Genomic DNA, 12,383 nt, shown 5'->3' with positions numbered 1-12,383 from the left:
CTCAACAATGCCACCCGATTAATAGTGTCAAAGCTAACATAAAGCTACTTTTAATTAATTTTTTTAATGGCACTACGTCAAGTTATTACAAATTTCAAATCTAGATGTTACAAGAAAACTTACAATATCACATTTATTATTCAGTGCTACAAACTCAGGACGCTACAGTATCACAAACATTCGTAAACATTCAAAGTTTAGAGGCCTTGAGAACAGTAATGGCGGAAGTGAGACTGAATGGTGGTTCAATAAACATCGGAAGTACTTTAGTGTCGAATACTATGGTCATGATATGAAGTATTTCTAGCAAGTAATAGCAAATTTACAAGGGATTCAAAATTTTTCTTTCTTCAAAAGGTTTTATTATTATTATTATTATTATTATTATTATTTTTAAAGTGCTTAGGCAAGTATAATATAGACGGTTTCTAATAAACGTAAAGATCATAGTGTCGTAATATCTCAACCCATTCTGGAGATATGAAAAATATGGGTAGAGATTGATATACTACTTAAAATGACGTGGTTGTGGAATATTGTTTTGGAAGATGATGCTTTCGTCTGCTTCTATAACATTACAGCAATAGTTCTTGGAAACTGCAATTGCAATAAGTTTTCGCAATTACATAAATTTAACCAGTATTCCCAACTTTAATAACGTTCATCACATCATTGGAATAGGTTAAGATATCAAATTGCTGTAAATGGCAGTATGATATTTACGTTACTGAAATCATCTATTCTATGTCACTGGATGTATACTTATCTAAGTACTTTTTTCAAATGAAAATTTTTAAAGGAAGAAAATTTGAAATTCTTTGAAGCTTTCTTCCTACTTGCTAAAAATACGTTATAACTTGGTCATTGTATTTGACACTAAGGTACTAACGATGTGTAATGACATGTTCGTCTCACTTACGCTACTACTGCTGTAGAGACCTCCAAAATTTGGATGTTTGTGATACTGCAGCGTCCATAGTTTGTAACAAAGAATGTCAAAATGTAATATCGTAAGTTTTCAATATAACATTATGTTGGAACGGCAACACTGTCACTCGACTGGTATTGCTGAATATTTCAATGTCCCCTTGTCGATATTAGCACGTTACAAACTTTCATCGATTTTTATCAATAATATAAATTTTACCTAAGCGTTTCAAGATAAATACAAACCGTTTCCTTGGTGTTTGTTAGAGGCAGGCAGAGCCGTAGCCAGAGATTTCGTCCCCCCCCCCCCATACACTCTCCACACCAAGCTTTTTCCTTTTTGCATATAAGAGAAGCAGATTTTGGTGTTGTAAAACCCTCCATAATACAAATGCAACACTTTCCCGAAGTAAGGGCGTAACCCTTTAAACGGATAGATCGTAAAAAATGTTACGCTATGTTGATTTTTTTTATCATGCTGCTTGGACAGACCATTGCAACAGCCAAAAGCCATCATTATGTATTCTTTTACAAATAAGAGCTGTTTCCAAGAGGCGTATTTTGGACATTCTGTTAAACATGACAAAATTACCTTTGGTTGGTATACAGATCCACTTGGAGGTTAGTTATGAAACTTTACAGTACAACTATTTGTAACGTTTCATACAATCGATAAGAAATGATATTTCAATATATTAGAAACTATTCGAAATGGGCGAAAGCATTAATTCCCAGTAATAATTGTAAACTTTCAAAATTTTATTCTGTATGTGACCACACAAATAGCATTTTAATTTCGATTCTTTTAATATCAGCAATTAAACGGGTTGAATTCGTTAATGATTCACTTTATTAATCTTAACGGTCGGTGGTGTAATATTATTGTTTTAAATGTTCATGCCCCAACAGAGAATAAGGATGACGATATTATTATTGTTATTAAGTATTCTGCCTTCCGGCATGTCTAAGACTAATGTGGATTTTTTTTTATTTTATTTTTTCAGTTTTTAGATTTGGGCCTGGAAATGTTTCTTCCACTTTCCTCTATCTTCAGCTTCCTCTTTTAACTCCCAATATTTTCTCCTATCTTTCAAATCATCGATCAGCTGTGTTGTTCTTCCTATTCCTCGCCTCCCTTCTATCTTTCCTTCTATGGCGGTGTGAAGAAGACAATTTCTTCGCAAGATGTGTCCAATCCAATTGGCCTTTCTACGAAGGATGGCGGATAGAAGTGTCCTTTTCTCTCCTATCCGTTTTATAACATCTTCGTTTGTTGCTCTCTCTGTCCATTTTATCTTCTCCATCTTCCTCCAACGCCACATTTCGAAACTCTCTAAATATTTCTTCTCTAACTTCCGTAATGTCCAAGTCTCTGAAAAAGACACTTTTTAAGAAGAAGTATCACGGTATTCGACCAAGTCCTGCGATACCATACGAAAATTCTATTAGAGGATTTCAATGCGAAAGTAGGGCGAAAGGATATTTTCAAACCGGTTATAGGGAAAAGAAGTTTGCATAAGGAAAGTAATGACAACGGCATTAGTTTCGTGAACTTTGGAACATCCAAAAATCTTATCGTGAAGAGTACAAAATTCCCACATCGCGACGTTCATAAATACACATGCGCCTCGCCAGATGGAATAAGACAATCAAACTGATCACGTTTTAGTAGATAGAAGAAGACAGTCTAACATAATTGATGTTCGCTCGTTCAGAGGAGCTGACTCTGACACTGATTACTACCTGGTAGCAGCGATAATAAGAGAAAGATTGTCGTTGAATAAAGAGAATATTCAACATCTGAAAAAAGAAGAGGTTTAATTTAAGGAATTTAGAGAAGAGCCAGGCGAGAGGGGAATACCAGATTGAAGTATAATAGATTCTTGTTTTTAGAAGGTTTTGAGAACACTAATGTTGAGGGTATTTGGGTTAAAATTAGGGAAAGCAAAGGAAATTTCAGCAAGGGAAAAATTGGGACACGCGGAAATACGTAGGAACAAATAATGGTTCGACCAGGAATGCACCAAACAAACGGAGAAGGGAAAATAGGCGAAATTGCGTTGGCTACAAAATCCGAACGATATAACTACACTAAATTTCTTTGACGTCAGACGGGAAAGTTCCAAAATGTTTAGAAGAGAGAAACGCGATTTTATGAAAGCTTAAATTAATGTACTTGAAGATAATAGTAAAAGAAAAAATTCGAGACATGTTCAAGGGTATCAACGAATTTGAGAAAGAATATCAACCTCGCGCGTATATATAGAGAGACGACGGAACAATTCTCATTGACACAGATAGAATCATGAATAGATGGAAAGAAGTCTTTGACGATTTGCTTAACACGCAGCCAAAAACTAATGTTCGTGGGAAAAGGGAAATGCACAGCAGAACAATAAATTTCAGAGCCTAGCCGAACAGAAGTAGAAATTACTATAAAGAAATTAGAAAAACACAAATCTCCGGGTGTAGACGAAATTCCGGCTGAGTTAATTTTAACTAGAGGGGAATATTGTGGAACAAGATACACAAACTCATTTTCCTTTTCTGGAACAAGGAGGAATTACCACTAGCGTGCAAATGAATGAATGATCGTTCCAATTCATAAGAAAGGCGACAAAGCGGATTGTAATAATTATCGAGGCATTTCTCTTGTGTCAACATCCTATAAAATCCTCTCAAAAATTATATTATCAAGATTGATCCCATACGCGGATGAAGTTATTGGAGATTATCAGTGTGGATTTAGACGAAATTATTCAACTATGGACCAAATATTTACCATTCGACAAATACTCGAAGAGAAATGGGAATACAATACCCCAGTACATCAATTATTTATTGATTTTAGAAAGGCTTACGATTCTATTAGAAGATAAATATGTACAACATTCTTACAGAATTTGGAATACCGAAAAAGCTAGTAGGAAAATCAAAGATAGCAACCAAGAGCTGAATGGTATTCACCAGGTTATGGCGTATATTGATGATGTAAATCTGATAGGAGATGATAGAACAATAGAAAAATGCAGGGACATTATTAAATGCTTACAGGTTTAGAAGTAAATGCAGACAAAACTAAATATATGGAAGTTCACTAGGATCGTAATACTGCAAATTATGGATGCGTCAAAGTATCAAATAATATTTTTGATAAAGTGGACACTTTCAAGTAGACCTATCTAGGATCAACATTAACAGACCCATATCATATCCACGAAGAAATTAAATGTCCACTGAAAGCAGGGAATTCGTGTTATTATTCAGTTCAAAATCTTTTGTCGTCGCGAATGCTGTCGAGGAATTTGAAGCTCAAAATATATAGAACGATAATCTGCCCGTTGTTCTGTATTGCTGCGAAGGGAAGAACGCAAATTGAAGGTATTTGAAAATAAAATCCTGAGACAAATATTCGGACCCAGGAGGGACGACAATCAGGAATGGCGGAAACTTCATAACGAAGATGTACATAATTTACACTCTTTAATAAACATTCTGAGGGTCACCAAGTCTAAGAGTCTCAGTTGGGAGGCCATGTAGCGAGAATGAAAGAAAGTAGAAACGCTTTCAAAGTTTTGACTAGAAATCCAATCGGAAAACGTTCATTAGAAAGACCTAGACGCAGATGGAAGGACAACATTAAGATGAATCTCGCAGAAATAGGAATACACGCAGAAATAGGAATACAAAGTAGAAACTGGATTCAGTTGGGTAAGGACAGAAGTCATTGGAGAGGTTTTATGTATGCGGTGTTTCTATAGGTCATAGAGTTAGTAAGTTAGTTCTTTTACGGTAAAAATATTTTGTGAAATACGTATAACAGAAATTTAGAAGGTTTATGGTTTTTCTGTATGTAGATAGATATAAACAGGGCACAACTGATACGTATGCACAGAAAACATATCCTGGCGATACAACTGGAGAAATAGTCCCAATAATTTCCTTAAATTGGAAGCATTTCATACGTAAATTGAATTTTAAAAATCACTGGTAGTGATTAGTCTTTGAAAAAGACGAAATTCGTTGGGTTAAGTTCGACCCTTTTAGCCCTACTCTGCGATTTCGAATATGTTATTATGATAGTTATTTAGCTTCATTTTTAATATTCCTGCGCAAAGAGCAGCTTGCGTGTGTCTCTTCACTTCTCTCACTTTCATACCTTCATTCTCACCATCGTGCTTAATCCAATTGGATAGAAAAGCGTGATTAACTAAGCAAACTCATCACCACTGAACACGTATTTCACACTTTGAACGTTTCAGATTTTGAAAACGCTCCTGCGTACACTATAAGTCATTACACGATATCTTGTATAACACATCGTGGTTAAAAAATCGTATATAATAACTTTCTTTAAGTAATAAGTAAAACCTTGTTGTGACTCTTATTGAAAATTTTGGGTTGAGAGCGGAGCGAGCAAGAAAATTTTTAACAAATGTATTTCTTTGCAAACTCACAACAATATTCATTTAATAGGGCGCCAATTCTTTTACGGGGCGCCGCATTGTTTACTCATTCCCGATATTTTTTCTTTCTTCTTGCTCGTTCGGCGCCCCCTTGCTATCTGCACCCGGGGCAACCGCTCCCCTCCCCCCCTTAGCTACGGCTCTGGAGGCAGGAAATGTTGACGAAGCTGGTGGACCTATTTACATCTGCCGTTCACTCAACCATAAAGGACTTTGTTCCTCTAAAGGCATCAAAATCGAACAGGTTCCGGTCTGGTATGACAGTGAACTACGTGATCTTCTTAAAAACAAAAAGCTTGCCTGGAATCTATGGAAGTCTCATCCGAGTGACCACACAAACATTTCGCTAAAATTAGAACCCTTACTAAGAAGTTACAGCGACGTAAGTACTTTGAATACATGGACTCAATTGGTGACTTTACTGTTAGCAACCCTAAACTCTTTTGGTCTGTAATTAAATCTAGATCGAAATCTCCCGGCATACCAGCAACAGTTCAAGACGAGAATACTGAAGTGAGTGATGATTATAGACCCGACCTCTTTAATAACTACTTCTGCAAAACATTTACTTCCCTTCTCCCTGCAACCCATCTTCCCCTCTCCGCCCCATCTGTTCTGACACCTTATCTAACCTTTCTACTACCGCGGACGAAGTTCTGTCTCTCTTGCAATCGCTATCTCCCCATAGATCACTTGGACCCGACAACATTGGTTCTCCCTTTCTCAACAAAACTGCTTTAGTTATTGCGGTTCCTCTATCCATCTTACTCATTAAATGCTTCAAGGAAGGGTATTACTCCACCAGTTGGAAACTAGCTCACGTAATCCCAATATATAAATCTGGTCCTAAGTATCATCTATCCTCATAGGCCTATATCTCTTGTTTCTGTAGTATCAATTTTGCGAAAAAATAATCAAGGACAGACTTCTTAAATTCACCTCACCTTACATTCACATTTTTCAGTATGGCTTTCTACCGAAAAGTTCAAGTCTCACAAACTTAAGTACTCTTCTTTCCTGTGCAGTTAAATGTATGAATAACAATACTCAATTAGATGTTATCTACTTTGATCTTTCCAAGGCCTTTGATTTTGTCAGTCACATTTTTCTTCTCCACAAGCTTTCCAATAGGTTTAATATACATGGCAAATTTCTCTCTTTAACCACCAGCTACTTGAAGGACCGTAAACAGAGAGTTGTTATTTCAGAGGCGACTTCTAACCCCCAACTCGTGGTCTCAAAGGTGCCACAGGGGAGTGTACTTGGGCCTCTGCTTTTTGTCCTGCATTTGGATGATATCCACCCTCACTTATCAGCACATCCTAGTGGCCTTCTACTATTTGCTGACGACTGTAAGTTATACAGAGAAATATCGTGTCTCCAAGACATGATTGCCCTACAGGAAGACATAAATTATCTTATAGGCTGGTATAAAATGTGGCACTTGAAACTTAACAGTAAAAAATGTGACAGTATTACCATTACACTGAAAAAGCCTTGTTCCCTCCACATACCACATCAACAATTTACCCCTTACACATTCTGCTAGTCATAATTATCTTGGTGTCATCTTTGATTCGAAACTCACATTCTCTGACCACATTTCCTCAATACTTAAGAATTCAATGTGCATGTTGGGACTTCTTTATTGATTTACTGAACTACGCACTGTTTTATCCTTAGGAACTTTTTATAAAACTCTAATAGCGCCCAAAATCGAATACTGCTCTCCTATATGGGCCATGGCCGCAGCAATACATCTCTCTAGACTTGATTCTATTCTTAATTTCTTTATTGCAATAGTGTGCATTTGTATTCCCTCACTTCGAATATTATCTAAGGAGGAACTCTTGTGATATCTTAATATCCAGACTCCGGGAGTACGCAGAAATAACTCTGACCTGAAATATCTTCATAAAATAGTTAATGGAAACTTGAGATCGGAAACATTACTTCAGGAACTATCCTTACGTGTCCCTCCTCGCATAGCCCGGAACACCCACCTATTCCATCTTGGCCGTCCTAGGTTGGCAGTTACACAGTTTTTTTTTTTTTTTTTTTTTTTTTTTTTTTTTTTTTTTTTTACTGAATACCGAACTGTTATAATCATTTAACAACTGATGTGGACATTTTTTCTACCCAATGTTTGAAAGAGCAATTAAACGAGTTTTGGCGAAATAATATTACTTTTGTACTATTTGTTGACATTGTTTCTGTCGTTGTTGTTGTTTTTTTCTTTCTTTTTCCTGTTTGTTAACATTTCCCTGTGTAAAATGGCAAAGTTATGCTGTATCTGGGAATCTGTTCAAAATATATACGTTCCTCATATCAAAATAAGAAACCAAAAATTCATGCATAATTTCAGTCAAAACCGCAACAAGGAAGAAGCAGGAAAAATTAAAGAACAGGAAAGTAACTTTGGGCACCATCTTAGAATCCAGTTGAAACAATGGACACTGCATTCAGAGATCCACCGCTCACTTTGCATCCGACCAGTAACTGGTTGTTACAAACTTTTCCTCGTTACAGATTCATTCTTTCTTTCTTTGTACTGACTTATCTGCTGTCTGTTCCTAGCGCCCGTATAATACATTTGTACCTTATTCTATTTATTTTTTAATACTCATACTGCTATTTGGGTTTGTCTTTTGTTTATTTAAAAGTATTACTTAATACATTACAACGTCGACAAGTTTGACGTCTAGATCAATTGGCGCCACGGACTTGAACTTCAGTGACAGTTTCGTTTCTTCTTTTTCAGATATACAATAAATTATTGTGCTGTAATAAATCTAATGTTGAAAAATTTTTGAAGTGTACGTCGAAAACAGAAATTGAACTCATTTTAATTGAATTGTTGTCGGTATTTCTATCATTAATATAATTACTGTCAATGGATTACTTATTTATTAAATAATATTTAACCTATCTTAATACATTTAAATTATTTGTTTAGGGCGAATTGAAGTGCAAATATGTATAACTACTGTATTACTAATTAAGTAATTCCACAATTTGTGAGGAGTCCTTTGCTCCTCTCTTCCTATGAGATACCATTTAATATCAGCGTAACATGAATTATGTAATTTCGCAGATTCATATGTGTAAGAAAGGTTTCTCATGCATGATACTTAAGTGTAGTTATTACGGTACTAACTGCAATACCGTTCTGGTTGAAACTAGATGCACGTATCAGTTGTTTAATCCTATTCTCTTACGATGTTTACATTACGAAATAGCTATGAATTATAAATCACGATATTGAATGTTTGCACGCGATTTAATGACATTAAAACTAAAAGAAAATACTGCTAGTTTCTGTTGTTTTGTGGAGAAGTAAGGATTGCTAGTTGACGTTTCTTACATGTATTGTTATCTTACAGAAACGAAGATGGTCACATATATTGTAATAACCTGATTTTATGTGTAATTCAGTGCCTGCCTGTATTATTATGATGTTACCTTCATAACAATAATCATCTGAAACTAGATAATAAATGAAGTCAATCCCAAAAGTGTTACTATCTTCTGTACTATTATTAGCTGCTTAGTTATAACTCCTGCCTGTATAATTTAATCTACCACGTGTGAAATCAGAAATATATATTATTATGCCGACTTTTCCGTTGTCAACTGTATATGGTACTATGCTACTCACAAGTGTGATATAATTAAAAGCTCAATGTGACGCTAATAAAAAGAGCACGTTCAAAAGGCTTCTTTCAAACTGAACGCTTCACGGTTAGTTTTCAGCCTTTTAATTTTTACTTTCGAGCGACGATAAGAAATAAACTACCGAATTATAGATTTAAAGGATTTACATGGAGAAAAAAGCCCAATTAAATGAAAAACAAGCCTCAAGGACATACCATTCTACATATTCGAACCAAATTTTGAGCCCTAAAAGAACAACTTTTTCTTCGCAGCCCGAAATATTCATGTGAAAGGTAAGGGGAAAACTGATCACACTACAATAACTAGATGTTTCAAGGAATATTGTCGGAATGCCGATTAGCCCAAGTCAGGTGGACATGAAACTTTGGATTCCGAGATTCTTTATCGGTCATAGACGCAAAATCTAACGACTAACACTCGGAAGTTAATAGATGACGTCCATATCTAGGGTGACCGGACATCCTATTTTTAACGGGATTGACCCGTTTTTCCAGAAAGTCGTCCGGTTTCCCGAGAAAGATGTAACCGACTCGCAAAATGTCACGTTTTTTAAAAATAAATAGTGTCCCATTTTTGGCTCCAAGTTATAGATTAGACTAGTAATTTCTTGTATGGACTTCAACAGTATTAAAAAAAAATCCTTCTACAAGAAAGTCAGTCATCCAAAAATAGAATCCAAGAGAGAATAGATATTCCTAATTCTAGTTCCAGTTAAATGTTAAAAGATAACATAAAAATTAAAATTGGAATATGCTTAAATAAGTAAATACTGGTTATTTATATGCTCAAAATTAGCAGTAATAGTAACAGAATAGGAAAAACAAATTAAACAGATAAACTTCAATAATAATAATAATAATAATAATAATAATAATAATAATAATAATAATAATAATAATAATAATAATAATAATAATAATAATAATAACTACAACTACTTCTTCTTCTTCTTCTTCTTGTTGAAAACACAAACAACAAAAAAGTCCACTTTCAAATGTAACTACACAATAACAATCTGTCCGATAAATGCTTAAACAATGCTACCATATTTATGATACTTAAAAGAGTAATAAATATCTAACTTACATCAGGTGTTATTATAGATATTTCAGCAGCTTTATCTAACCACTCGATTGCTTTACTATATTCACGCATTTGAACATATGATTTGGCAATGAGGAGTCGATTTTCCTTCCACGGTTTCGGACTAAGCTCCTCAGCACGAAGGAAGCTTTCAACAGCATCTGAAAAGTCTGCAACTGGAGGCTCAGCGAAAAGGGTAGCTGCAACTTTCCTTTCTACCCACGACAACATAGCAACCTGGAAGAAAATAACAGAAATGGTATTTTTGAGCTAAAATAAAACTTGTGATCCAAATACACACGAAAATAATCGTTCTACCACAGAATCGCTCTAAAGAGAATGAAAAGATAGAATGGATTAGTTTTAATACATGTTACTTGTAAAAATAATAAGACTATACCCGTTCATGTTTATGTGTTTATTTTATTATTTATTTTTAATTTTTGAGCAATGATAACAGTATTTTGAGTAAAGATAATGATAATAAAAGCCTTATATTTAAGGAGAGAGACAGCGAGAGAGAATAGAATTCGATATTTTAACCCTTTCATTTCATTTTCTCAAACAGAAACACTGGTGTCTGAACTTTCGCCCATCCGTACTTAACGTATTGAAATAAAGTTTCAAACTAATGGCTTTTATGAAATTCTCTAGAGAAGGTATTGCATAATTCCTTTAAACCCAAAAATAAGGTAAGTAAAATGAAAACTGAATTCTCAAAATCGGATCTAACAATTATGACCAGATTTTATAAATAAGCATTTTATTAACAGTTCTATAATACAAAATAATTCATTTCTCTCAAAAAAATAAATAAATAAATAAATAAATAAATAAATAAATAAATAAAATAAAAAAAAATAGTAGTAGTCTAGTGGTGGAATTGAGTTTTCTGGGATTTACTCAATTTTATAAATAAAAACCTAATTAACAACCCTGCAACAGGCATAACTTATTTCTTTGAAAAATCTTCTCTAATGACTTCTATACATTAATCGATTTCTCTTATAATTTTTTCCTCGAAGAGGAAAAGGATCTATAAGGAATTTGTTTATATTTCATTAACAATTTCGATATATGGTAAGACACTAGATTCAACAATTTCAAAAATGGAAGCAGAAAAGTGCATTGGCCCGGTCCTGTAATTAAAAGCGATACAGCACATAAAGGAAACAAATCAAGTCTTGATCTAAAGCGCCATTTGTGAGACTAAGGAACAAACCTAAAACATTTTTAAACCTGCTACATTTACCTCTTTGGTATTCCATCAAAGCTTTAATATGTGTGTCCAGAAATATCTGGCATTTCGAACGTTATAAGACAAATAATACGTTGCGAAACTAGAAAGTGGATTTGTTTTGTGTTGAAATTTGATGGCTTCAATTTTTTCCTCTGTTCACTTAAGGTTGCAAACTATAAAAGTGAAAGTATGTGAATGAAGTAATTTGATACTAGGGTTTTTAATGGTACCAGAACCGGAAATGTTTCGGATTCCAGTCTCGGAACTTAAATAAGCTTTTTGATTCAGTGTAATTCCGGAAGAGAAATGAAACCCACTTCGACATATTGGTTCTATTCAAAAAACAAAAAAAAATGAAAATGAAATGAAATCGTTGAGTTTTACGTCCCACGGTTATGCCGGTTAGGCTAAAGGAGACGGTGAAGATGAGAAATGAATGAAATGGTGGAATGAAGAAAGTGGGAGGAAACGGGAGAACCCCGAGAAAACCCACGCACACGGTGTTTGTCCACCACAAAGTTCACTTGGCGGGGGCTGGGATCGAACCCGGAACCCCAAGCACCAGAGGTGAACGCTCTACCACTGAGCCACCGCGAAAAAAACAAAAAACAAACAATATATATAGCTGCAGACAGTTGCTAAAGATAGTTACAAGCTGCAAACACTGGTTAGCAACTTTCAAATGATAACTCAAGGAAACCATTATATTACAAAACCTATTTCTCTTTCCTCTGTAATTGCACTTCCATCTCATATCGGTTTCATTTTCAGAACCAGAACCAATCTTCTCAGGGATTCAATTTCGGTTCCAGGGGTAAATCGAAAATAAATTACGATTTTCTAGGACTATTGATTTCCGTGCAGAGTCCGATACCGTTATCAAAAAATCTCTTTAGTTTTCATGTTCGTCATTGTTTTCCACAAAAGAAACCATTTACGCCTGTCGGTTCCGTTATTGTTAACAACCCAGTTCCAGAAAGTACTATGCCAGT

The 12,383-nt window shown here is 34.8% G+C and overlaps 1 protein-coding gene across 1 annotated transcript in view; it reads right to left on the bottom strand.

The window, feature by feature from the left end:
• Positions 1–12,383, bottom strand: part of LOC145662547 (regulator of microtubule dynamics protein 1-like) — a 69,222-nt gene that overhangs the window by 12,108 nt on the left and 44,731 nt on the right. Inside the window, exon 6 of the mRNA XM_081728225.1 lies at positions 10,155–10,388. Within this exon, the coding sequence (XP_081584351.1) occupies positions 10,155–10,388 (234 nt within the window). The remainder of the gene's footprint in view (positions 1–10,154; positions 10,389–12,383) is intronic.

The sequence above is a fragment of the Thermobia domestica genome, chromosome 10 (genome assembly GCF_964235325.1).
Source record: "Thermobia domestica chromosome 10, izTheDome1.hap1.1, whole genome shotgun sequence".
NCBI classification, from domain to species: Eukaryota; Metazoa; Arthropoda; class Insecta; order Zygentoma; family Lepismatidae; genus Thermobia; species Thermobia domestica.
The sequence above is the reverse complement of the archived record's forward strand: the minus strand, read 5'-3'. Positions and strand labels throughout refer to the sequence as shown.